Source organism: Octodon degus, unplaced genomic scaffold (genome assembly GCF_000260255.1).
Source record: "Octodon degus isolate 3935 unplaced genomic scaffold, OctDeg1.0 scaffold00055, whole genome shotgun sequence".
NCBI lineage: Eukaryota > Metazoa > Chordata > Mammalia > Rodentia > Octodontidae > Octodon > Octodon degus.
The window spans coordinates 13586027-13613406 of record NW_004524631.1 but is presented as its reverse complement, the minus strand read 5'-3'; the positions used below and the strand labels follow the sequence as shown (position 1 = coordinate 13613406).

The 27380-nt window shown below is 47.7% G+C and overlaps 2 protein-coding genes, 1 long non-coding RNA gene and 1 pseudogene across 4 annotated transcripts in view; 2 read left to right on the top strand and 2 right to left on the bottom strand.

Annotated features, from left to right (window-relative positions):
• Nucleotides 1-1497: 1497 nt before the first annotated feature.
• On the bottom strand, nucleotides 1498-8717 carry Gata1 (GATA binding protein 1). Its single transcript, XM_004633533.1, has 6 exons — nucleotides 8632-8717; nucleotides 4400-4638; nucleotides 3523-3897; nucleotides 3284-3429; nucleotides 2445-2570; nucleotides 1498-1996 (listed from the first exon to the last, which is right to left on the bottom strand). The coding sequence occupies exons 2-6, from the start codon at nucleotides 4617-4619 to the stop codon at nucleotides 1628-1630; spliced, it is 1236 nt and encodes a 411-aa protein (XP_004633590.1). The 5' UTR covers nucleotides 4620-4638; nucleotides 8632-8717; the 3' UTR covers nucleotides 1498-1627.
• On the top strand, nucleotides 2701-27137 carry LOC111817325. Its single transcript, XR_002821562.1, has 3 exons — nucleotides 2701-2711; nucleotides 17514-17525; nucleotides 26933-27137. It is a non-coding gene; the product is annotated as an uncharacterized LOC111817325 (long non-coding RNA).
• The window catches only part of Glod5 (glyoxalase domain containing 5), a 14033-nt gene continuing 10094 nt past the window's right edge, over nucleotides 23442-27380 (bottom strand). For both annotated transcript variants that reach the window (XM_023717792.1, XM_023717793.1), the window contains exons 3-4: nucleotides 24748-24903; nucleotides 23442-23665 (exon numbers count right to left, since the gene is read on the bottom strand). In XM_023717792.1, coding sequence (XP_023573560.1) covers nucleotides 23543-23665; nucleotides 24748-24903 — 279 coding nt within the window. In that variant the 3' untranslated portion in view covers nucleotides 23442-23542. The remainder of the gene's footprint in view (nucleotides 23666-24747; nucleotides 24904-27380) is intronic.
• Nucleotides 26155-26534, top strand: LOC101572153 (annotated as a pseudogene).

The window sequence follows — 27380 nt, the reverse complement described above, 5'->3', positions numbered from 1 at the left end:
GTAGATCAGCACAGAGCACTGATGTGCAAGGCCCTGGGATCCATTCCCAACATTCTAAAAAATAAATGCATGTGAGAGTATGGGGGCTTCCTCAGGGTGTGGGTTTTAAGCATCAGGACCATTCTGGGCAATATCTGTAAGGAGCATAGGCTGCTGTGGTGGGCTGCTCCATGGCATTGCTGTGACAACTAGCTGACAAGATCCTGTTCCCTGAGGATAGTTTCTTATCCATCATCTGCTCAGGGCCCATGGCTCCCACAGTTCCCTGGAGCTCTAGGGTAGAAGACATGGAGAAGCAACTCAATAAAGTGTAAATAACACTCCTTAAATTGATGTGGTCAGGGCAAGGTACTTGTCAGTTAAAAGCCTCACTTTTTCATTAGTGAAAAGAGTATGAGCCTCTTTTCCTCAGGGTATTTTTTTTTCCAGATATTAATGGAATAGAAGCTGCCAAAGCCCCTCAGTGTGTCATCTGATCCCACTGGGAGCCCTCAGGAAATGGTGCCATTTGCTGTGGGCAGCAGCTGGAAGAGGGGTCAAGTGGACTCTCAAGACTACCTCACCAGCCCCATGCTGAGCTCTGTGGTGTTGGTGAGCCTAAGACCTGCTGCCTTTGGATGTCCCCAACTCCAGTATGCCTCCAGGTGCTTGTTAAGAGACAGATTTGTCTTTGAGAGGAGCAGTTCATTCAGGTAAAGTTTGTTGGGGAGGGTGCTGGCACTGTGTGGAACTCCCTAGCTCTGTGTCCTGATCTCCCCTATCCTCTTGCGTTTTCCACAGGGCTTCAGGCTGAGGAGCTCGGAGCTTGGCCGAGGGCAAGGAGATAACTGACCAGAAGGCACAGGGACCAGCCCAGCCTCCAGCATTGGCCTTCTGATCTTGACAGCTGCCAGTCCCAATCCTACACTTCTTTTCTTTGCTCTCCTGAAGGCGGAAGTTCCCTTTCACCTGGGAATGGCACACAGATGTACACACATGCACACCCATACACTTGCCAGACTGGCAAGGAACTATTGTTGTTCCTGAGCATCTTCACACACTGTCATGCACACTCTGGGTCAACATTCCAAAGGTCTGTATCCCTCAGATTCCATGCCCGTGCATAGTGTTCTCTCATACTTTCTCACAGACCATGGAGTCACACACAACTGCACCACCCCACAGGCCTCTTCCTCCCCACTGTTGTATAGATATGCTATCCTCAGGTCACCTGATATCATATGTACCATGTCACACTGCCTTGTCCCTAGGTGGCTGGTCACATGTCATCTCACCATGCTATATGGAACCACTGGATGCTGTCCACATAGTCTTGCATATGCTGTTACATTTCTATATCCAAACTTTAAGTCATGGAGGGTGACGTGTACCACCTCACACAGCATCATGCTGCTTGTACACTGTAGCCAACAGCTGTCATGAGAGAACCACAGTGCCACACACCACACATAAGGCCATTTACTCATATGTAGACTCACACCTCCAGTTTTATTATTATTTTATTTTACAAAAACTTTGAAGGCCCAGGCCAGGGAGTGTATGGGGTCCAGAGGGTCCGGTCACACAGACTGCTGGCTATAAGAGGAGGAGGACACCACCACTGCCTCCAAGGCCATGCTCTGTGCCCTCAGGAACTGAGTGGTGCCACCACAGTGGTGCTGGTAGTGGGAGGCACTGGGCCTGTGGAGAAGGAACTTGTGGTTGACCCCAGAAGGGGGCCTGGGAAAGGCATGAGGTGGCTAACGGGCCCTGACAGCACCACAGGGCCCAGGCCTTGGTAGAGATGGGTAGTACCTGGGGGACCCAATGTCAAGCCTGAAGCTACTTCCCCACAATTCCCACTCCCACTGCCACCTGCCACTACCATGAAGCCACCAGCTTGTCCTTCTGCTGCTACTCCTCCTAGACTCGATCCCCGCTTCTTTTTCCCTTTTCCAGATGCCTTGCGGTTCCGGGTCTGAATACCATCCTTCCTCATGGTCAGTGGTCTGTTCACCTGCCCAAAGAAATGTCATGGTTGTTCCCAACTCCAGCCATTTGTGTCTGTCTGGGCCAGGGACAGCCTTTCTACCCCATTTCTCTAAGAATAGGGGCTTGGTTCAAGGACTAGGGGAACATGCCCCAGAGTCTGGAACAGTTACCACCCTTAGGAATCAGAGGTGGTAAGGGCTAGAGATTGGAAGTCCCCAAAGCTGACAGGAGCTACCCAAGGCCTAGAGTAAAGGGGTAGAAGTTATTGGGTAACTAGAGTGGGGAAAAGGAAAGAGATGGGAGATATGGGGAGGAGGATGGAGTGGAGAAGGAAAATGGAAAGAGGAGGCTGAGAAAAGTGGGAAGGAAGGAAAGTGAGAGGGAAGTAAAAGGAAAAGAGCAGAGAAGGTTCAGGTAGACATGGGGCTGAGTGAGGAGGGAGCACGGCACGAGGATAGGAAAGCAGGGCTCACCTGGTGTAGCTTGTAGTAGAGGCCACAGGCGTTGCACACGGGGTCTCCACTGGCATTTCTGCGCCACAGTGTGGTAGTGGTTGTCTGGCAGTTGGTGCACTGAGTACCTGCCCGTTTGCTGACAATCTGGGGATGACAGGGTGTGAGATCAGGGCTTTGGGGAATGGAAGTGGGGATCAGGGCTCTGAGTGCCTGATGGGAGGGCCCAAGAGGTAAGGATCAGGTTGCAGGCAGGGGTTCCTAACCAGGACAGAGGATTTTCACTTTGTATTCTATGGAGGACTATATTGGTGGTTCTCAAATTTGGCCACACATCAGAACCATGTGGGGAGTTTTAAAAAAGTCTCAAGGCCAAGAGTGCTGCTTAGCAGTAGAGCACTTGCATAGTGTATGTGACTCCCTGGGTTCCACCCCAGCATTGCCAAAATGATAAAACTCCTAATGCCCAGGCAGCACCCCAGTTCAACCAAGTCAGCACATCTGGGATAGGCCCCAGGGCAGGGCTTATTTGAAGCCTTGGGTTTTTTTTTGTATCGAGAATTGAACTCAGGACCTTGCACTTGCCAAGCAGGCACTGTGCCACTAAGTGATATCCCTGTCCCTGTTTGAAGCCTTTGAGGAGTTGGGGATGGAACTCCCTACACAGAACTGGGTTCCTAGCTAGGAAAAGGGCAGCAGTTCCTGGCTGGATGGGGGATGAGTGAAGGACTTTCATATAGGACTAGCATGGGATTGCTACGTAGGGTGGCAGGCAGCAGTTTCTGCTATGTCTGAGGATGGTTCCCCTGCCATGTGGCATCATGAGGCCCCCACCCAGTAAGGCAGGCCTGCAGTCTTACCAGGCGCTTCTTAGGCCGGATGAGGGGCCTGTTCTGCCCATTCATCTTGTGATAGAGGCCACAGGCATTGCATAGGTAGTGACCTGTCCTGTCCCTCCGCCACAATGGAGTGGCCGTTGCTCCACAGTTCACACATTCCCTGGCCTCTGACGGGGTGAAGAGTGGGGAAAAGGGAGCCAGGCTCAGTTTAACTTTGCTTCATCCCCCTTAACCTCCCAGTTCCTTTTCAAGACACTCACCACAGGGGGGCAGGGGCAGACTCCCTCGAAGCTTGGGGGAATAGGCTGTTGAATTGAGGGGGCTCCCAGTAGGAGAAAAAAAAGGACTGGAAAAGTCAGGGCTCCCATAAGCACTGCTGGAGACGGAGAGTGATGAAGGCAGTGCAGGCCCCAGGGTGAGGAGGTCTGGGCTCAGGCGCTCTGTCTTCAGGGTCTCCAGGAAGCTGGTGCTGCTCTTGCCATCTGTAGCTTCCAGGGCCTGGGGAGGGGAGTCCTCGCGGCTGGGGCACACTGTAGCAGCAGGGTAGAGCCCTGGCTTGCTGTAGGCCCAGCCAGCATAGGGTGAGCTGCCTGGGATCCCCTCCACACAGTTGAGCAGCGGGTATACCTGAAAGACTGTTGGGGGCAGGAGAGGGGAAGAAGGGGAAAGAAGGGACCAGATCAGTCTGCAATCAGTCTACTTACAGGGTGCAGTGGTGTCCAACAGCCTGGACACCATGACCACATTTCCAGCCTTTCCAAAGGCTACCAAAACAGCTGCTGGCCTAGGGATAACTCCTGGATCTGCAGTCCCATTGGTTACTATGGCAAGTGCAATAGCTTCCAACCATATGGACTAATGGGTTTTTATTTTTTATTTTTTGCTTCTTTTTACACAGGGTCCTTCTAAGTTGCCCAGCCTGGACTTGAACTTGCAATCCTCCTGCCTCAGCCTCCCAGAGTGCTTAGATTACAGGTATGTACCACATCTGGCTTCCAGGTGTGCACATAACTAGAGAAAGGTGTCAGCACATCCGTGTGAGAAGCTTCCGCCCATTTCCAAGGTGACCACTTCGTGTTGATTTCAACCTAGCCGAGGAGCTCCATGGCCCCAACAGCAGGCAGCCTGCAAAGTTACCTGGGGAATGTCTGTAGGCCTCAGCGTCCCTGTAGTAGGCCAGTGTGGCAGCTGCAGCAGTCGCTGTGCTGGGGGCCGTGGAGGAGGCTGCTGCATCCAACCCCTCAGTCCCAGATGGGAAGAAGACCCCCGACTCAGGTGTTGAGGACACCAGGGCAGGATCCACAAACTGGGGTAGGGGTTCTGAGGTCCCCAGGGCTCCCAGGCCAGAGAACTCCATGGGGCCTCTGGGGGTTAACCTGTGAGGACAGGCGGGGTTCTCAGACATGCACACCCTCCTTCCCCTTTTCCTACCAGCCCCTTCTTTCCTCCTCTGCCCTCCTACTCAGCTCCTCATCTCCATGTTCTTCCTTTCCCTCCTCCACTTCCCCTCCCTTCTCACACCTGCACCTCCTAGCTCCAGTTCCTTCCCACTTCCTGTCCTTCCTCCACCTTTTTTGCCACCATTTTCTCTCCTCAGCTATTGTCTTTCCCTCCACTCTCCACTGTCTTCTCCTTGTCTTCCTTTCCCTCTTTTTCCTCCTCCCCATCCCTTCTCCTCTTCCCTTCTTTCCACCTTTCCTCCTCCCAACTCCTCTTTCTTCCCTTCTTCTCCCTCTTCCTTCCTTCTCCATGCTTCATTCTCTTCTCCCTCTTTTCTACTTCATGTTCTTTTCCTCCTCCTTTTCCCCTTCTTGCTCTCTTCCTTCTCTCCCCTGCTCATTCTGTGTCTCACTGTTCACTATCTCTCTTCCTTTTCCTACATCCCCTCTTCCAGTTCTCTTTCCTTCTTTTTTCTCCCCTCCTGCTTCTTCTCCTTCTCTTTCCACTTCTTCCCTCAGTTTTACTCATCTTTCTTTCCTTTTTTCTTGCTCCTCTCCCTCGTCCTTTCTTCCCTTTCCTGCTCTTCCTCCTCCGTTTCCTCTGCCTACTCCCATCCTTCCCTTCTCCCTCCTCTAGGAGGGTCTGTGCAGGATGGGCCGAGCTGCGTAACTCAACTTCCTTGAAGCCCTTAGTCCTTCCTCCCAGGGCCTTGGGCTCTGCTCTCCATGCTCCCCAACTCCAGACTCTGCATCTATCTGTTGCATCTTGCCCTCTGACTTTCTCAGAAACCCCATGGTTTCCGGCTTCACCCCCTTCCTCCCTTTGGGTCTGCAGACAGAGGCCCCCTTAGTTCCTCCCAGCACCCCCCCACTGCTTATCTCTGCCATCCCCGCCCAACTTTTGAAATCACCCCAAGGCAACTGGCTTCCTCTGAGGAGGGTGACAGGTGGGAGGCAGTCCCCCAACCCTTGGGTGGCTTGCCACAGTTCTGGCCCCCAAGGCTCCAAGTGTCACCAGTCTCAAGACTCAGTTTCCCTATCTTTTCTATTGGAAGTTATGATGGGGGGTGAAATAAGACCTGGGAAAGTAGGAAAGACCTTCTTTCTTGCCTTGTGTCTCTCCCTCTGCCTCCCTGGGTCTTTTTCCTGACTGTTTTCCCATCTTCCCATGCCCTCTCCATCTTTGTTTTTATGTCTACTGTTTCCCCTCTGGTTTTCTGTCCTTCTGCGTCTCTCCCTGGGCCCCCCTTCATTCCCTTCCTCCCCTCCCTCTCTTAGGTACCTCCTGCCTTCTCCTTCTCCACTCATATTTCTCTGGACATCTCTGCAGTTCTCTGGCTGTTGCTTTTTTTTTTTTTTTTGACAGTACCAGGGATTGAACTCAGGACCCTGCGCTTGCCAGGCAAGTACTTATACTACAGAGCTATCACCCCGGGCCCTGGCTGTTGCTTTTGCTGTGGCTCCCACCACATCCCCACTACTTCTCTCCCTTTGAGCCCTGTGGCCCTGCCGCCACACCTCTCACTCTTCCATGGTCCTGGGCAGTCCTGGCTGTGCATGGCTTGGGCCTGGGCTGAGGACAAGCAGTCTGGAACCCACCTTGGCCCTGCCTACTGCAGTCCTGTCTCAGAGTGGAGAGCAGATGGAGGAGAAGGCCACCCTCAAGCAGCCAGATGTGTAGCCAGACAAGGAATGAACCCAAGCTGGAGCTGTGCTGGGAATGACAGCCTGTGCCCACCGCCCTTCTGACCCCAGGGTTCCCATCTGCCTTTGAACAAAGCTTACTTCTCCATCTTTGAGGCCTCTGTCTCATCTCCTATCACTTCCCTCTTTGTCTCTAACACTTTGTCTCTGTCTCTCCACAATTCTTCATGCTCTCTTTCCCTCTCCCTCTCAGGAGTGAACCCAGGGCCTTCACACTGAACTCCTGAAAGATGAGTGGAGAGGGAGAAAGCAGGAAGGACCTAAATGTGAACAAGGAGAGCTCAGAGAGGGAAGGGAAAGAGGCGATGGAGGGGGATCAGAGAGATGCGGAAGGAGAGAAAACAGTAGATGCTCATAAAGTAGTGTCTTTCTGCTTCAGCCTCCCAGGCTGCTGGGATTACAGGCATAGGCCACCACAATGGGCCCTTCCATCTCTTGCTTTTTTTTTTCCTGTCTCTGGCTTCTCCCCAGCTCTATTCTCTTTTCCTGTCTCACTGTGTGTGTCTTGCTCTTCCTCTCTCCGCCATCACTGTTCTATCATTCCCTCATCCTCGCCCACCATAATCTACCTCCAGCCTCACTGCTCCCCTGTACCTCACACCTTGGTGGGTCTAGAGCTGCCCACCCCTCTGTGGCAGGGGCCCAACCCCCCCACCAGTTATCACTCTCTGAACAGAGATAAAGTTTATCTCTGAGGCTGGGGGATATGAAAGCTCCTTATCAGCTGCCCCACTAGAGTAAGTACTGCTTTCCCAGCTGCGGAGGTGGCAGGCAGCAGCCTGGCGCCCTCAACCTTCCCTCAGCCCAGCCCCTCGGTCCAGGTAATATCCTAGTCCATCCCTCAAGGGAGGCTCTCACAAGCCTGTAAGGAGCAGTCTGAAGGTCTAGGGGCAGAAATAGGGCTTGAGGCTTAGAGGTAGCATCTGAGGGTTATGGGGCTGAGGAAGGAGAGAAAGGTTTGGGATGTAGCCATAAAGTTTGGGAGAAGCAAATACAGGTTTTAAGGAGCAGAGGCAAGCTTAGAAGTTCAGAGACACATTTTGGCTTTAGAAATAAGTTGAGGAGAGGCAGGCATGGTGGCCCACGCCTGTAATCCCAGCACTTGGGAGGCTCAGACAGGAGGATCATTTGAGTTCAGTTCAAGACCAGCCTGGGCTACAAAGTAAGCTCAAGGCCAGCCTGAACTGCAAAGCAAGGGCCTGTCTCAAAAAGACACACACACACACACACACACACACACACACACACACACACCACACAAATAGGTTAGGGGTAAGAGAGGATATTGGAGAATTGGGTGGAGTTTGAGGGTGAGCAAAAGCTGACAGAGACATAGTTGGGGGTCAAACATGGATTGTAAGGGTCATAGGAAAATGCAAGGAGGGGTGTGAGGCATTTTCTGGAGCAGACATGGAGCTGAGGAGTCAGGAATCAACTTGGGCAGGCAGAGATGTGGCTCACTAGAGATGGGTCATGGGTACACAAGAAGGGTTTGAGAAGTCAAGATGGAATCAGGGTAAGCAAGTTTAGGACCAGAGAGATTTGAGGGGCAGAGATATGCTTAAGGCTGGGCAAGGGCTTAGGGAAGGCACATGGTAGGTTTGTGCAGTAGAACAGATTTGTGGGGGAATAGACAGTGTTTGGAGCAGCAAAGATCTCAGCAATCAGGCTAGGGGTGGGGAGGGAGAAATGGATTGCAGAATAAATACAGAATTTGAGAGGCTGATAGGGGTAAACTTTAGGGTTTAGCAGGTCAGAGATGGGTTTGGGGGCCCAGAGAGAATGTCTGGGGCAGACACAAGGGTGTTGTGGAGCAGATAAGGGGTTGGGGAGCAGAAATAGTCTTGGGGGAGCAGAAGTGAGGTCTTAGGAAAGAACTTGGGGGACAGAAACAAGCTTGGATGAGATAGGATTTCTGAGAGATGAAGGTATGTTTTGGGGCCACAGCTGGTATTTAGGGTAGACCGGGAGGTATGAGGAGTAAAGTTAAAAGAGAAGAGGAACATAGGCATCTTGGAAAGGGTTGTTGGATCTCGGGACTGAGGGAGGTGGGCTTTGGGGGTAGACATAGAGAGACAAGTGAGTCTGAAGAGCTGTGGAGGGATTGAGGGGTGGCCAACACTCAACAGTGGATAGGGGAGCCCAGAGCAGGCTTGCGGAGTAGCTATGAGGTTGGGGCACAGGCTGGGTTTGTCTTGCTGGGGCTCTTGGGGGGCTGAGACTGACCTGGGTGGGTTGGCGCGGAGGGTTCGGCCACCTTGGGGATGTGGAGAGCTCAGTGTGATCCCAGGGGGTGTCCTGGCTGGCCTCGGCGTTTGAGGCTCCCTCCCTCCGGGCCCGCCCTCTCTTCTCTCTTCTCCCTTCTCCCTCCTCCCTCCTCCCCAGGGAGTGGCTGGTGCCCCAGTGGGTGGGGCAGGTTAGGAGAGGGGGTGTGCCCCTTGCTTTGGGGGCACCTCCTAGGCACTAGGGGCCCTCACCTACCCTACCTGCCCACCCAGTGGATTCTCGACCCCATTCAACTTGGGCTCTTGTGGATTTCAGTGTCCAACCAAGTGACATAGGCTGAAACCAGGATAACTGAAATGAGCAGATATGGTTTCATGACTCCACTGGGCTTTTCAGAGAGGGAGGCCCTGACTGTGCCTGGCCAAGTGTGGGCTGGACCCTTATGTATGTGAGGCCTCTTGGCTGCAGGAGAGGAGGGATGTGGCCATACCCATTTTGCAGGTGAGAAGAATAAGGCTCAGAGGTGTGGGAGGATTTGAACCAGAGCCTGCGGGACACCTTGCTGACCCAGCCAGGGGACTCCTCAGCCAGGGATGGTGGGAAGCAGTGAGGGCTCGGCCTCAGACTCGGCCTTAGGCTCAGGCTAGGCTCTCAGCTCACTCGCTGCCTCCTCTGCACTGGGGCTTACGCCAGCTCTGGCCTGCCCTGGGCCAGCAGATAAGTCTTATCAGATGGAGGCCACAGTGGCTGTTGGCACCGCAGTAACAGGCTGTCTTAGAGTGGGGGTGGGGGGCACCCAAGGACAGTGGACTTGTTGCCCGCCATACTGCCTTGAAGGCGGGAAACTAGGGTGACACTGGGGTTGGTTCCCCTGTGAGCTCTGGGGGAATAGGATAGGGATGGGACAGGGTGGGGAAGGGAAAGGATAGAGAGGAAGAGACCGAGACAGAGGAACAGAGATAAACAGAGATGGTAATGAGATGGGGGCAGGAGGTAGAGACAGCATGCAGAAGGAAAGGAGGGACACACAGGGAGGCGGGGGACCACTAAAGACAGACAGATAGATAGATAGATAGATAGATAGATAGATAGATAGATAGATAGATAGAAAGGCAAAGGGCATGAGAGACAGACAGATGGACAGAAGGAGAAAACTAGAAAATGAGAGGCAAGGTCACAGGTGGAGAAACCGAGAAGATAGAGCTGGTGTCATAAGAGGGGGCACCAACCGAGACTGAGAGGTTCCAGCTGGGATCTGAGCCCCATGTGGCAGTGGGATGGATGGAACAGGTTGTGGACAAATGTGGACCTATATGGCGGTGGCATCAGCCCTTCCCCTCTCCTGAGTATTAACAGCCACAGCCATGCTAAAGTAGACCTGCATAAGCCTGTTCTGAGCACTTTCTCCATCTAATGTCACCTGACACACACATGAACATGGTAGTTGTCTAACGTGGGCCCTACAGGGCAAGCAGAAGGGTCCCTACTCATGGCTCTGGAACTCCATGGGCAAAGAGATCTACCCATCATACATTCTACAGGGAAGGAGACTGAGGCCTGCAAAGGGCAGAGGCAACGATGGAGTCCAGAATCAGTGGGTCTGCCCAGCCACCCACCCCAGAGGGAGCTGACCATTCTCACTTCTCAGCTTCTGGGTCCTCAGATTGGAGGTTTAGCAAAATTGGAGGTTTTGGAGGAGAAGGCAAAGCTAGGCTTAGTGTGGGGCCCATTGGTCGACCTCCTGCCATGTGCCACTCCCTGACCTAAGTCCTGTCAGTAAGAAGGAAACCAAGGATCTTAGAGGATGCTTCCAGCTGATGAGGGACCTGGATGATTTATATACCCTCTCTCTTCTGCCTGCTAAAAGACACAACAAGGATGGTGCAGGCCAACTAGGTGTGGTGGTGCATAACTACAATATAGTTGGATGGATTTTTTTTTTTTTTTTTGCTTGCTCAGGATACCTTCAGGGCAGATCTGGTAAGGCTTGAGGATCTGGGAACTGAACCACAGTATCCTGAGCCTGACTGCTTTGCTTAAGCAGGCACGTAAACAACTGAGCTAATGGGCAGGCCCCCGATATAATATAGTTTGAGACCAGCCTGGTATACATAGTTCAAGTCCAGCCTGAACTATATAGTAAGACCTTATCTCAAAAAACAAACAAACAAACAACAACAACAAAACAAAAATGGTGCAAGACCCACAAGCTGACTGGGAAACTACAGTTATTCGAATCTATGCTAAGTGGTTTTAACTCACATGAATCTGCAACTTTAATAAGTGTCAAACATTCTTGTGTATTTGATGAGTACCTGTTATATCCAAGGGATAGCATTGGGCCCTTTGTAAAGAGCATCATTAACCACTTCTAATACTAATGCAGTGGGGCATGGTGGCGCACATCTGTAATCCCAGCGCTCCCAGCAACTCAGGAAGCTGAGGCAGGAGGATCACTACAAGTTCAAGAAGACCAGCTTGGGCTATAAAGTGAGTTCAAAGATGGCCTGAACTGCATAGTGAGACCCTATCTCAAAAAAAAAAAAACAACCCCCCCCCAAAAACGAATGCAATGCTAACACGAATGGCAACACTAATATTACTTCTAATACTGATACTAACTCTAATACTAATTTTAGTAATAATATTGATCTTTTTAAAATCAGATTTAAAATAAAATCAAATCAGATTTTCTTGGCACATTTTAGATATACATAAGATTCATCCTACAGAATGTAACCTGAATTCTTTTTTCCACATTCTCTTCCTCTCCCTTCAACCTCTCCTCCCCCCCTTTACAAAAGCTTTATTTCCATTTTTCCTTCTTTTCTCAATAATAATACTAATCTATTTTTCTTTTTGAGAAAAAAGGGTCTCATTATGCAGTTCAGGCTGGCCTTGAGCTCACTTTGTAGACCAGGCTGGTCAAAAATTTGCAGTGAGCCTTCTGCCTCAGCCTCTCGAATGCTGGGATTACAGGCATGTGCCACCACACCCAACTCAAGGTTTTTTGTTTTTGTTTTGAGACAGGGTCTCACTATGTATTTCAGGCTGATCTAGAACTCACTATATAGGGCTGGGGAGATAGCTCAGCGGTTTAAGTGCCTGCCTGGCGAGTGTAAGGTCCTGAGTTCGATCCTCAGTACCAAAAAACAAAACAAAAAAATGGAATTCACTATGTAGCTGGCCTTGAATGTGCAATGATCCTCCTGTCTCAGCCCCTACAAGTGCTGGGATTATAGGTGTGCATAACCACACCCAGGTAGTAATATTAAATCTCATACTAATTCTAGTCTAGCACTAATACTGTACTTAACAAGAATTCTAAAATTATTATTGGGGGCTGGGGAGATGGCTCAGTAGAATAGGCACTTCTTTGGTAAGCGCAAGGGCCTGAGTTCAATCCCCGGTTCTGCCAAAAATAAAATAAAGTAATTATTATTGACTTATTTTGTGTGTGGTGCTGGGGATGGAACCCAGGGCTCTGCATGTTAGCCAAATGCTCCTCTGCTGAACTACATGCCCTCGCCCTAAAACTAATTATTATCCATGCTAACTCTAATAACAGCAGTTATAGTGATTAGGATACTAATGCTTTTACTATTGCTAGTGTAGTAGCAGGAGCTTCTTTATTTACTGAGAGACCACAGGCCCTGTCCTCAGAGCTTTCTGTGCAGTGTCATCCCTGTCTCCCAGATGCCTGTGGTGTACATGTGTCACTCCCACCTTCCAGACTTGGGGGATGTGGGTGCCTGACCCAAGCAGTTTGTCCAAGGCCCCAGCTTGTCTCGGCTTGCACAAACGTTTGCTGCTTGATTCCTGGGCATGCCTCACTTGGAACCTCAGTTGTATTACCTGGAAGATGGGTATAATCACAGGTTCTCCCCTCTGGCCCCCTCAAAGGCAGCCCTCAGCACAGGGCCTGCTTGGGAAGCCAGCAGAGGTGCGCTCCACACTCGCGACTTCTCAACACCGCCATTATTAGAAACACAAGTTTCGTGGTAGGGCCTCCCGGGGAAGAGCAGGTGAGAAGCATGGCTGAGACAAAGCTTTGGCATGGGACTTACACCTCATTTCTTCGTTCCTAGTGAGGACAGTGGTCTCAACAAAGGAAGTAATGGGTGGGGAGAGGGGTGCCTCCGAGGGCATGCCTCACCCCATTCCCTCCCCCATCCCAGCGGTGAGGCGCAGGCCCAGAAGTCTGCAGCAACAGTTCAGCCAGCAGGGAGACAGCTGGGAGTGGGCTGATAAGGGAATCAGCAGGGTCCAGGCCGGGCTTTGGGGACCAGAGGGGAGGGCAGGGGCCTGGTAGGGTGGGGTGGCCGGGCTCCGAGACCTCTCTGTCACTCTTTCATTCAAGACTGGTTCTAATATCCTCTCTTCCTGGAAGCCCTCCTTCCTGCCATCATCCTCTGGGGTTCTTGAGTCAAGCGCTTGGCATTAGAATATTTCCGGCTCTTAGGGGGTGGAGTAGAGGATGGAGGCCGACTGGCCTTGGTGGGATAACACAGAAATATGAGCCGATGCCTGGCCAAGGATCTCAGAACCAAGCTCTTGGTTGGTTTTGGGTTTTAGTTTTCATGAAAGAAAATTATTTTTGATCCCTAGGGATGGGCATCAGAGATTGATATTCTAAATAAGTATCAGTCACCTTGATAGAGCCCAAATGAGTCACTAAGCCAACCCCCAACAGGAAGAGACCCTGTCCCATATTCATGCCCTCTTGCTATGTGACTCGCTTCTCCATTTGATTCCAATTTAATCAATTTTACCTGAGCAATGGTGCTTGTAATCTCATTGGCTGACCATAGTTTAGTCCCACCTCATGCCCACCTAAGCGAGTTCCCATGTTCTCCACCACCTTAGACCCGCCTCACCACATGGTTTTACTCTATAAAAGGCCCTGGAAGAGACAGCTTCTGGGGGACCACCCACTTGGCGATCTGTTTTTGTTTGTTTGTTTTTGCGGAACCAGGGATTGAACTCAGGCCCTTCTGCTTGCCAGGGAAGCGCTTATTCCACTGAGCCATCTCCCCTGCTCCAATTTATGTGGAAAGTAGTGCGATCTGGTTTTTTTTGGTTTTGGTTTTGGTTTTTTTTTTGCGGGGACCACCCACTTGGGTCCCCTTTCTCTCCCTCTCTTGGACAGGAGCTTTCTTTCCCCCAATAAATATATTGTGCTCATAAAAAAGAAAATTATTTTTGAGACACAATTGTGCATATTTACTGAGCGCTTTGTGATAATACATGAACACAATAATGACCAAACTGAGTGATTAGCATTTCTATGTCCTCAAACATTGGCTATTTCTTTTCTTTTTTTTTGAGCTTACAGCGATCCTCCTGAGTGCTGGGATGACCGGTGTGCACCACCATTCCCACCTTACTATCTCCTTTTATTCGATCAATATTTTAGCTTTGCCAGGTGTGGTGGTACACACCTGTCATCCCAGCACTCAGGAGGCTGAGGCAGGAGGATCAAAAGGAGTAGGAGGGGCTGGGGAGATGCCTCAGTAGAATAAGCACTTGCCTGGCAAACACAAGGGCCTGAGTTCAATCCCCCGTTCCGAAAAAAAAAAAATGAGTAGGAGACCAGCTTGGGCTACAAAGTGAGCTCAAGGCCAACCTGAACTGTGTAGCAAGACTTGTCTCAAAAAGACCAAAAAAAAATTTTTTTTAAAGAGAGAGCAAAAAACACAGGCTGGAAGTGTGGAAGTGGAAGGGAGGGATAGTATGAGATTGGCTAATGAGTCGGTACCAGATACAATGAGAAAGGGGAAGCCGGGGAGATGGCTCAGTGGAATAAGTGCTTCCCTGGCAAGCGCAAGGGTCTGAGTTCAATCCCTGGCTCAAAAAAAAAAATTATCCTATTAGGTAAAATAAAATTATGAAGAAAAAAATTCATACTAAAAAGAAAGGGGAGATAAACTAGTGCTCTAAGCACAGTAGGGTGACTAGTTGATAACAGCTGCTTTTATATAACATATATGTGTGATTATTTAATGACACAGGAAAATAACATGTTATAAAACCAGTTGGTGCTTGGCATGGTGGTACATACTTGTCACTACAGTACTACTCAGGGAGGCCGAGGCAGAGGCTCAGCAGTTCCAGCCCAGCTTGGCAACTTAGCAACTTTAGTGAGATCTTGTCTCAAATAAAAAATAAAAAAGGGCCGGGGCTGTAGCTGAGTGTTGAGGTCCTGGGTTCTATCTGTAGGATCCAAAAAAAAAGCTGGTTATAAGTAGTAGGTAGAGGGGAGGGGCCAGGGAGATGGCTTGGTGCAATAAGCGCTTCCCTGGCAAGCGCAAGGGTCTGAGTTCAATCCCCAGTTCTGCCAAAAAAAAAAGTAGTAGGTAGAGTATGACTAGTTTTTTAAACACTAGGGCTGGCCAGAAAGCTCAGCTGACTAAAGTGCCTGAGATTGGGCGTGGTGGCGCATTCCTGTAATCCCAGCATTTAGGAGGCTGAAAATAGGATCACTATGAGTCTGATCTGTGTAGTGAGACCCTGTAAACACTGTACTAAATACATTAAAAAAAAAAACTTTACTGAGGATTGAACACAGTGCCTTTATACCAGGGGAGGTTTATTTACTTTTTTAGGGGAGGTTTATTTTTTTGTTTTTGGTGCTGAGGACTGAACCCAGGGCTTCCAGCTTGCTAGGTAAGCGTTCTACTGCTGATCCAAATCCCCAGCCCCAGTGCCTTTATAATGACCTACAACCCCAACACTTTTGTTTTATTTTTTTGAGAGAGAGTCTTGCTATATATCTCAGGCTGGTCTTGAATTTACAGCAACCCTCCTGTCTCAGCCTCTCCTCAGTGCTACGATTACAGGCATGCACCACCATGCCAAGCTCATCTCTAACACTTTTTAAAAAACATTTATTTATTTATTGTGTGTGTGTGTGTCCAGCTCAGCCCATCAGGGGGCGGGGCTGGCTGGCATGTGGTGCTGGGGGATTGAACCGCAGTCCCTGTGCTTTGCCAAGCTTGTTCCAAGTAGGTGCTTCAGACCGCTGAGCCATCTCTCCAGCCCTCTAACACTTTTTAAAAAAAATTTATTTTGAGGCAGGGCCTTGTTAAATCACTAAATTTATGATCCTCCTGCTTCAGGCTCCCAGACTGTTAGCATTACACGTGTGTACCAGCATGCCCAGCAATATTTCACATTTTCTTATTTTTTTTAAATTTTATTTATTTATTTATGTGTGTGTGTGTGTGTGTGTGTGTGTGTGTCTGTGTGTGTATGTCTGTGTCTGTGTGTGTGTGACCAGCTCAGCCCACCAGGGGGCGGGGCTGGCTGGCATGTGGTGCTGGGGGATTGAACCGTTGTCCCTGTGCTTTGCTAAGCTTGTTCTAAGTAGGTTCTTTAGACCACTGAGCCATCTCTCCAGCCCCCACATTTTCTTATTTTTTGAAAATTACAGTGTGTATCGGGCTGGGGATGTAGCTCAGTGGCACAGCACCTAACTGGCAAGCACAAAGTCATGAGTTTGATTTCTGATTCGAAAAAGAAAAGTAAAATGTATAAACATGCATGCAAAATAAAATGTAGGAGCCAGGAGTATAGCTCAGTTGTGCAGCATGTGTTTAGCACGCTCAAGGCCCTGGGCTCCATTCCTAGTACTGTGGACCACTCAGGGCCGCGCGTGCTGGTTCATCTATTCACTGGTGACCAGATCAAAGGAGGCCATTTATTTGGGTAAAATTATTCTATTAGGGTAAAATTAGTTCTGAAGAGATGGAGGGGCCCAATTGCTCATATCACCATGTACAGGTGTGTTGGGGTCCTTTCAAGTAAGGAAGTGTGGAAGAGAACACAAAGGAACAATAGACAGCTTCCAGCTGGTTCCCTCCTCTCCTGGATCGGGTCTGGAGGTGTCATTTGTCTCTAAAGGAGAAAGTCTAGCTTTGAAAGTTCTATTTGCAGAGCTAGTTATATTAGCATCACACACACACACACACACACACACACACACACACGTGTGCACACTCACATACACCCTGGAAAGTTATATGATAAATTATCAACATATGACTTATGTTCAGTGATTAGCCTTTTTGGCAACGTGAATTCAATATATAGTTCATAGTGTTCTCCAACTCAGAGCAATCCTTCTGACTCAGCCTCCTGAGTGTTGGGGTTATAGATGTGCACCTATAACTATGCCTGGCTGTTTTATATATGTATGTATTATGTATGTACGTATGTATGTATCTTTTTGAGATAGGGTCTCACTATGCAGTTCACACTGGCCTTGAACTCACAATGATTCTCTCCTGAGCCTGCTCAGTGCTGCGATTACAGGTGTGTGCCACCATACCCAGCCCCTTTAGTTCCTTATATTTTAGAAATAATTGTGTTTCAAAAATACATAAGACAAGCTTGGCATGGTGACATATTCCTGTAATCCCAGCACTTGAAAGACTGAGGCAGGGCTGGGGACATAGGTCAGTAGATTAAGCACTTACCTGGCAAGCGCAAGGGCCTGAGTTCAATCCCTGGTACTGCAAAAAAAAGAAAGAAAGAAAAGAAAAGAAAAAGAAAAAGAAAGACTAAGGCAGGAGGATCATTGCAAGTTAAAGAACAGCCTGGGCTACAAAGTGAGTTCAAGGCCAGCCTGAACTGCATAGTGAGACCTTGTCTCAGAAAGACAAAAAGAAAAGAAAATAATATCTCATGATTTGGCTTTAAGAATACTGATAGTTGTGTAATCCCAGTGCTCAGGAGGCTGAGGCAGGAGGATTGCCAGAGTTAGAGGTGAGTCCAGGCCAGTTTGAACTATATAGCAAGACTCTGTCTCAAAAAACTAAATATTGGGCCTGGGAGATAGCTCAGTAGAGTAAGTCCTTGCCTGGCAAGCACAACAGCCTGAGTTCATATCCCTGGTTCTGCAAAAAGGAAAAAAAAAAACAAAAAAAAAACTAAATATTGGGGCCAGGGCCAGGGAGATAGTTCAGTAGAATAAGTACATGCCTGGCAAGCACAAAGGCCTGAGTTCAATCCCCAGTTCCACCAAAAAAAACCCAAAACTAAATATTGATAGGTGGCCTGGACTCATAAGTGTGCTGCAGTGTTCGAAAGGCTTGTCACACTCCATGCAACCTCTCAGTCACCCACAACGAGGAATTTCACTCTTGTCTTTTTCAGAACAGGCCTCCCTGTGTTGTCCAAACTGCCCTGCAAGTCCTGGGTCGGGCAGTCCCCGAAGTACCTGTCACAAGGCTACAGGGACTGGCCAGGGCCAGACTCCATTTTCATCTCCTTTTCCAAGATCTTTACTAAATTACCAGATAGAGAACAACAGAACATCTCACACCCCAAGGCTCAAGCCTGCCCCCACCCCCACCCCCAGTGGTAGATGCTCGGGACATTCTGCTTAACTAGCACTGAACTGGCTAACCTATATTTCTTGCTCTATAACAAAGAAGCAACTTAGGTTCATTGTTTTTTTTTTTTCATCTTCAAGGAGTTGTTTTCTAATTTTATTTATTTTTCATTAGTGCATATTTGTAGCAGTGTGGAGCTGGTACATGTACATAACTCATCTTAATTTTTTTCAATATTTATATAGTTCAAATTTTAATCATCTGATAAATGCCATAATTTGATTTTCATAGTTACTTTTTTTCACATAATTTTATTGAGAAACAAATAGCAATGAGACAGTTTCAATAATTAACACATTGCATACATTCTTCCTAGTGGTTAATTGCTGTACAAGATGCGGACATGATATCATATTTACAAACATTATTAGAACAAATCCCTCTATTCATTAAGTGTGCCTAAGGAGAGTCACATGGAGAGAAAACATTTTCTCGGGCTTTCACAGGGAGCACATTGGCCAAGCAATGGCTGTGACTCATCCACATGGCTGACACTGACAAAGGTTCTACAATCTGAGGTACAGGATCTCAGGATAAATCCTGAGGGCATTTCACTGACCTTATCAGACCCAAAAGCTACAACTCTTGTTGCATCGGTCTTGCTTTATCTTGGTCTTAACCATCCAGCAGAAAAGTATAAAAACGAAGTAGAAGTAAAGCCATGCTGTGCAAGGGACTGAGTTCAATCCCCCGTTCTGCCAAAAAAAAAAAAAAAAGAAGTAAAGCCATGCTGTTATGTTGAGCTGTGGAGGACTCAGGTCAACAATTTCTGACATTGCTAGTGAAGTGGAAGACCTAATACTATTATGGACTACTGGACTCTTTTAGAATATTTTGCTGAGTTAACACACCTATAATATCCAAATAACGGAACTAAACAAAAAAAAGGGGATACAGATGAATGTCCGTTTTGTATCTGTGCATTCAAAATGGTTAGGATAAATATATAGTTACATTCTCTTAATGAATAGAGGGATTTGTTGTAATAGTGTTTGTAAATAGGATATCATGTCCGCATCCTGTACAGCAATTAACCACTGGGAAGAATGTATGCAATGTGTTAATTATTGAAACTGTCCTATCAATTTGGTTTAAAACTGTCTCATCACTCTTTGTTTCTCAATAAAATTATGGGGGAAAAAGTTGTTTTAAAATCAGGAACATAGGGCTGGTGAGATGGCTCAGTGGTCTAAAGCACCTACTTAGAACAAGCTTAACAAAGCACAGGGACCGCAGTTCAATCCCCCAGCACCACATGCCAGCCAGCCTCGCCCCCTGGTGGGCTGAGCTGGCCACACACACACACACACACACACACACACACACACACATAACTAAATAAAAAAAATCTAAAATCAGGAATATATAACAGTAATGACTACCTGTAGGTACTTTTTAGGTGTTTCCCAAAGTTAATTATCCTTTCAATAGGAATTTTAAACCACCCTTAAGGCCCAAGAAACAGTTGAACCCACAATAGAAACTGAGGCTCTTTTCTGTATTATCACTAGTGTGTTTTATTCATCCACTCATTCACTGGCTTTTTGGAGAAAGGGTCTCCTTGTAGCTCAGGTTGGCCTTGAACTTGTGGTGATGCTCCTGCCTCAGGCTCTCAAGTGTTAGTGTTCCAATGTGCTCCATCAACCCAGCAGAAGTGGCATTTTTACAGTAAGGTAATTCATGCCACAAGAATAGTCACATACTAGAAGGACGTTCTAGTATGGGCTGGGGAGATGGCTCAGTGGAATAAGTGCTTCCCTGGCAAGCACAAGGGTCTGAGTTCAATCCCCGGTTCCGTAAAAAAAAAAAAAAAAAAAAAAAGGACATTCAGAACTGCAGGTGCGGCTCAATGGTAGAGTACTTGCCTACCATACTCCGCATTTGACTCTGAATTCCATCCCTAGAAACACACACACAAAATAAACTGAAAAAAGTGGCAAGTTGCAAATTGAAAAAGTTGGGGCTGGGGAGATGGTTCAGTAGAATAAGCGCGTGCCTGGCAAATTGAAAAAGTTGACAATATTCTAAATGACAGAGTTTCACGTACAAGAGTAAATGTAACCGGATGTGGTGGTGCACACCTGTACTTCCAACACTTGGGAGGCTGAGGCAAGAGGATCACCACAAATTCAAGACCATCCTATGCTACATAGTGAGTTCAAGGCCAGCCTAAACTACATAGTGAGATTGTCTTAAAAAACAACAACAACAACAAAAAAAACAACCCCAGTAAATCTGTTAATGGCCTATGGGGGAAAAAAGCAGCTCACTAAAAACAAGTTTATGAGTTTTTTTTGTCCTTTTAACGTGTTTAGTACAGGGTCTACAGGGTCTCACTACACAGGGGACTCATAGTGATCCTGTTTTCAGCCTCCCAAGCGCTGGGACTACAGGCACACACCACCATGCCCAGTCTCATTTGCTGTCTCATTGTGCCCTGGGGGAGCGGCTAGGGCCGCCACAGCAGGCCAGGGATCGAGGCTCTCTGCATCTGCCTAAGCAGGCGCTTTAATTTGCTGAGCTCTCTGCCCAGCCCTACAAAATGCTTCTTCTAGTTCTACTGAGGTTATGTGTTTGTCCTTTAGTTTATTGATATGGTATAATACATTGACTGATTCTGGTTTTGTTTTCTTTTTTTTTTTTAGTGGGGGGAACCGGGGATTGAACTCAGGCCCTTGTGCTTGCCAGGGAAGTGCTTATTCCACTGAGCCATCTCCCCGGCCCAGGTTTTGTTTTCTGAGAGACGGTTTTGCTATATAATACAGGCTGGTCTTCAATTCACTGTGTAGCCCAGGCTGGCCTTGAATTTATGGCAATCCTCTTGCCTCAGCCTGCTGAGATTATAGACATGTGCCACTACTCCTGGATTAGCACACTGACAGATTTTCATGCGTTGAGTCAACCTTGCATTTCTGGAATAAAGCGCACTTAATCACAGTGCATAACATTTTTGTGTATTGTTGCACTCTACTTACTTGCATTTGGTTGAGGTTACTCATTCATTAATATTATTTTTTTATTAAGACACGATCTCACTATATATATGAGATCCAGGCTGGTGTGGAACTCAGTATGTAACCAAGGGTAGCCCTAAACTTGGGATCTTCCTGCCTCAGCCTCCCAAATTATGGGGTTAAAGGCCTGTGCCACCACGCCCTGCTACTTGTTGAGGATTTTTACATTTATATACACACAATATATTTATTGGACTATAGTTTTGCTGTATCTCTTTCTGCGTTTGTTATCAGAATAATGCTGGCCTCTTAAACTCATTTTTATCGCTGAGCAATATTCCATGGAGCATACCCACTATAGTTTTTTTTTAACATTTGCTATAATTTTTTTTTTTGGCGGAACCAGGGATTGAACTCTGACTCTTGCACTTTCCAGGGAAGCACTTATTCTACTGAGCCATCTCCCCAGCCCCATGTGTTTTAATTTGGATGTGGACCCAAAGTCCTGTGTGTTGAAGTCTGGTGCTGTTGGGAGGAAGGAAACTTTAGGAGGTAGGGCCCAGGGGCCCAAAGTATGATCATGGGTTGGTTCCCCCAAAGGTATGCTGGGACCCCTACTCTTCCTTCCTGCTGCTTTCCGCTTCTCTCCTTCCCTATTTTCTTGCCACAGAGCCAAGCAACCATGGACTGAATCCATGAGTGAACATGAATCCTTCCTCCTTAGAGGCTGCTTTATCTCAGACATATTTCAGTGACAGACAGGACACACCATTCATTTGCTGATAGGCATGTGCTGTTATTTGCAGTTTTCCCTCCTTACAGTAAATCTGTGAACTTACAAACCACTTCCTCACATGCATGAAGGGGTTTCCAGGGGGTAAGAGATTCTAGTCTACCCACATATCTAATTCTCCACCCATTCATCCATCTGACCATCTGCTCCTCCCTCCCTCCTTCCTCCCTCGCTTCTTCCCACAAATTATCCAGTTCCCTCCAGGCAAGTAACCTGTGGGTCCAAGGCGAGGTGCTTTTTTAAAATTAGGCAAGCGCCAGGCATAGTGGCATACACCTATAATACTAGCCTTCCAGAGGCTGAGGCAGGAGCATCACCATGAATTTGAAGCCAGCCTGGGCGATAGGGGCTATGACTTTCTGGGGCTTGAAAGTGTACACATCAGAGCTGAAGCACTGACCCTAAAACATTATATCCTATGTCTATTACACAGATTACTCTTTCTGCATATCCTTGTCTCTGCATATTGCACAGGTGACTGCAGGCATCCTTCCTAGTCCTGTCCTAGGTACTCTCACATCTCCCACTTCCTGTCACTGTCATAGTCACCCATCCTCAGACCACTCCCTTCCTCATATACATGAATAAAATCCAGGTTCGATCCTGAGTAAAGGCCTTTGTTCTGAACAGCCATTACTGTGACCAGACTCTGGACCATCCTGACTCATCATTTTGTATAAATTATTGTGTCTTTAAGCTGTGGGTTACAATGGTAGTGATAGATTGGAATTAACTCATTACAATTCCAATAACTTTTCCATGGGATTACAAGTGTAATCTTCCTGGGCTGTGATGAGGACTGGGAAGTGCACTCTATTCTTTTTTTTTTTTAAATATTTATTTATTACATTTATTTATTGTGTGTGTGTGTGGCCAGCTCAGCCCACCAGGGGGCGGGTCTGGCTGGCATGTGGTGCTGGGGATCGAACCGCGGTCCCTGTGCTTTGCCAAGCTTGTTTCAAGTAGGTGCTTTAGACCACTGAGCCATCTCTCCAGCCCCATGCACTCTATTCTTAAGACCAGACTGAACTGCATAGTGAGACCCTGTCTCAAAAAGAAAAAAAAAAATAACATCCCAGCCAGGTGTGGTGGTGCATGCTTATAGGTCCAGCTCTCAGGATGTTGAGGTAGGAGAATCACTGTGAGTTTGAGGCCAGCCTAAACTAAACTTGTCTCAAAAAAAAAAAGGTAGTATCCTGGCCACAGACACTTGTTTGCTTATTCGTGGTAGGGAGGATTAAACCCAGGGCCCTTACACTACCCTTTTTCTATTTTTTGTGACAAGTCTCCCTAAATTGCCCAGGCAGACCAGACTTGTAGTGATTATTCTGTTTACAGCCTCCCAAGAGCTGGGATTATAGGCGCACAGCACCATGCCCAGTCTCAATTGCCCTCTCAGGGCACCCCAGGGGCAGGACTGGTACTGCAGGCCCAGGGATCAAACCCCTGGCCCCTGTGCCTGCTTGCAGGCACTTTAATCTGCTGAGCTATTTGGCTGGCCCTCCTTTCTTTCTTTTGTGACAGGGCCTTATTATGTAACCCAGGCTGGTCTCGAACTCATGGCCTCATCATCCTGCCTGCACCGCCATGCCCAGCTCTGGGCTTTTAAAGACAACTTAGACCCTGGACAAAACCCAAGAAAGCAACTGAGACGGGAAGAACAGTGAGTGCACTGGGGAAGATACTCCATTTATTGTGTGGCTTGGACGCTGCCCTCTAGAGGACAGGTTTGTTCTCAAACCTGCATGAGGGAAACAGGGTGGTGGCAATCATGAGATGTAGTTGGACACCTCAATCAGGTTTCTGTCTGGGTCTCGGAAGTAGATAGACATAATCGGCCCTTTTGCCCCTGTCCTGGGGACTGGGCCCTCCTCAATGGGGACATCAAAAGCCTGAGATAGGAGAAGAAAACAAGTCATTTGTCATAGCCCATACAGGAGACTAAAATTTAATTCCTAACAGTGGTGTAGAATCCCCCAAACCACCCTTTATCTGACCTCATCTCCTACCATTTTTTCTTCAAGAATAGGCAACCCTATACCTCAGCCTTGTGCTCTGTAAAGTGGGCATGAGAACAGTATCTAGTACTATCCAGTAGGTGACAGGACCGGAACTGAAACCTGGTCCAAAGCCTATGCTACTTGTGTGTGCACATGTGTGTGATGCTAGGGATGGAACCCAGGGCTTCCTGAGGGCTAGGCAGCTGCTCTACCACTGAGCCACACCCCCAGCCCTATACCTATTGGTTTTGGGGTTTTTATTTTTGAGCCTATGTTGGGAACCCCCGAAGGTAGGAAATTGATTAAATGTGTGTAGGTGGGACTAGGCCTCAGTGCCTAGAGCAAACAATCTACCTCAGTCCTGAGATAAACATCTTGTCTGGTTAGGGTCAGCTATTAGTTGCTAGGCAAGCTTGTGTGTCACATGTTACTAACTTTGCAAAAGTATAAAGGATCATTTTGTTATATGTGGCATTAGTCTGGCCCATTAGGCAGACCAGCGACCATCTAGCCCAGCTTTTGTCTTCTTGTCCATCTTTCTCATTCCTGCTACCGTCTCTCCCAGAGTAGAACTGATCGCAGTGAGGCCAACAGATCCCTACAAGCCAGGATCTTGCTCTGCAGTTCAGGCTGGGCTTGCACTCGCTAGACAGCCCAGGATGCCTTCAAGCACAGCAACCTTCCTGCCTCAGCCTCCTAAGAGGATTACAGATGTGTGCCAGCACACCTGGCCCACGACTCGATAACTGCGTACAATGTATGACTGTGAGGAAACCATCTGCCCAAGTGGAGGTAGCCCTCCTGACGCCATGCTGTTTTTCATGACATCTGTAGCAGCTTTCTCAAAACACACAAGGTCCAGCGCTAGGGCTGGAGTTCAGCAGCACAGCAAGTATGAAGCCTTGGCTCCATCCTTGTCACCAACAAAATACCCCATAGAACAGAAAACCAAAGAAAACAGCTGCCCTGCATACCTTGAGGCGCTGGATCATCTCCTCCAGAGGTACCTCTGTAATCAGGCAGATGTCCAGGGAGCCAGGCAACGGGTGAATGGCTTTGGGTTCAAATTCCTTTCCCATCTCATGGAGGTTAAATTTCTGGTCACCAAAACACAGTGCTTTCCGATTTCCCTGTTTAGGAGCGAGAAGACAAGTAGAGCCAAAGCCAAAGCTCTGAGGTGAGTGAGTTAATCCACCCCACAGCATCTTGGTAAAGAACAGTTACTTAAAACAGCAGCCCGTGGCCCACCCAGCTCATTTGCCAGAGCAACTCCCAGTGTGCTTGCACACGTTTTATGTTTATTCTGTCTCAAAATTATTTCCATGTCTCTAAATATGTTTATGGCATCAAGAGCAGAAGTAGCAATTTGTCTACACAATAAACATTTCCCTCCATTTTCTTTAATTTCCTTTTTTTTTTTGTGGAAACGGGGATTGAACTCAGGTCCTTGTGCTTGCCAGACAAACACTTATTCTACTGAGCCATCTCCTTGGCCCTTTAATTTCCTTTTTGAGACAGACTCTCACTATATTATCCAAGTTGGCCTTGTACTCCTGGGCTGAAGAGATCCTCCTGTCTCAGCCTCTCCCTTCTCTGGCAAACACACTCAATTTTGATGGAAATCAACTATGTGCCCAGCTTCATTTTAAAAAAAAAAAAAAAAGAGGGCTGGCCAAATAGCTCAGCGGATTAAAGCACTTACAAGCAGGTGCAGGGATTGGGGGTTTGATTCCAGGGCCTGCCGTGCTGGCCCCGCCCCCAGGACATGCCGAGACCAAAATGGAGCCTGGGTATGGTGGTGTGCGCCTGTAATCCCGGCTCTTGGGAAGCTGTAAACAGGCGGATCACTATGAGTCCGATCTAGTAGTGAGACCCTGAACACCCTGTTAAACCCTTCCCTAGAAAATGTAAAAAATTAAAATTAATACAGCAATTAACCACTAAGAAGAATATATGCAGTGTATTATTTGTTGAAAAAAAAACATGTATCGTTGTTCAAACCATGTTACTTTAAGACTCAGACACATCAGATGGTTTACAAAAATCCTGCATTCAAATACAATTTGTAAATGTTAACTATAAATTCTCTTTTATAGGAAAAAAAATTAAAATTAAATTAAAAAAAAAGAATCCTATATTTTGTAGCATTTCTTGCTGGGAGGCCATCAAGTGAAGGAGGCCCCTTTAATTACTCTCTGTCCCCTCAACAGTGGGTGCTCTGTGCCCATTCATTTCGTCCTTCTCATCTCCTGCCCAAGCACTAACTGCCTACTCAACAACAGCAAAGAAAGCTCTTTTTAAAGCCTCTGCTGAGATCCGTCGTGGACGTCGCATTCCGTAGGAATCGTGGAAGCCGGGCCCGGTGCACTCAGTGTGTAGCCATGTCAGCCTCTGCGGTGTCTGTTACTTCGCGACTCTTAGAAGAGTACTTGAGCACCACTCCGCAGCGGCCGAAGTTTCTGGACGCGTACCTCCTGTATATACTGCTGACCGGAGCGCTGCAGTTCGGTTACTGTCTCCTTGTGGGGACCTTCCCTTTCGACTCTTTCCTCTCGGGCTTCATGTCTTGTGTGGGAAGCTTCATCCTAGCAATGTGCCTGAGAATACAGATCAACCCACAGAGCAAAGAGGATTTCCAAGGCATATCCCCAGAGAGTCTTCGCTGATTTTCTCTTTGCCAGCACTATCCTGCACCTTGTCGTCATGAACTTCATTGGCTGAATTGTTCCCATGCTTCATTGAGAAGACTGGAAAAACGTTCACTTTTTTAAAAAAAATTATTTTATTTATTTGTGTGTGTGTGTGTGTGTGTGTGTGTGTGTGGCCAGCTCAGCCCACCAGGGGGTGGGGCTGACTGGCATGTGGTGCTGGGGGATTGAACCGTGGTCCCTGTGCTTTGCCAAGCTTGTTCCAAGTAGGTGCTTTAGACCACTGAGCCATCTCACCAGCCCATAAACGTTCACTTTTTTAAAAAAAATTATTTTATTTATTTGTGTGTGTGTGTGTGTGTGTGTGTGTGTGTGTGTGGCCAGCTCAGCCCACCAGGGGGTGGGGCTGACTGGCATGTGGTGCTGGGGGATTGAACCGTGGTCCCCGTGCTTTGCCAAGCTTGTTCTAAGTAGGTGCTTTAGACCACTGAGCCATCTCACCAGCCCCAAGGATATGATTTCTTGAGATGGCAGCTTGTTGGACACATGGATGTTCAGATTTGTACTTACTGTCAACCTCGGTTGGTGTGTAGGTGGAAAGCCCAGAGAAGTTCTCCTTGTGTCAGACCAGCTTTGTGATGAATGTTTGTTAGCATGACCTTCGCCTTTCATTAAATGTTACCTTTTACCCTCCAAATTAAAAATTAATGCCACTCAAAAAATTTTTTTAAAAATTAAAATAAAGCCTCTGCTGAGTTTTCTATGTACTCCGTAATGCAATCCCAAACAGGGATGCCACTATTTTTTTCCTTTCTATTCCCCTTCAATATTGGACACTGAAGGGGCCAAGGAGATGGCTCAGTGGAATAAGCGCTTCCCTGGCAAGCACAAGGACCTGAGTTCAATCCCCAGTTCCACAAAAAAAAATAATAATAATTAAAAAAAATACCCCTCCTTTA

Bases quoted from the DNA above. Each gene is read 5' to 3' on its own strand.
- Gata1 (XM_004633533.1), bottom strand. From the start codon at position 4,619: ATGGAGTTCTCTGGCCTGGGAGCCCTGGGGACCTCAGAACCCCTACCC. The intron at 3,430-3,522 runs GTGAGTGTCTTG...TCACCCCGTCAG, and splicing joins TCTGCCCCTGCCCCCCTGTG to AGGCCAGGGAATGTGTGAAC. The intron at 2,571-3,283 runs GTAAGACTGCAG...TGTCATCCCCAG, and splicing joins TCCGGCCTAAGAAGCGCCTG to ATTGTCAGCAAACGGGCAGG.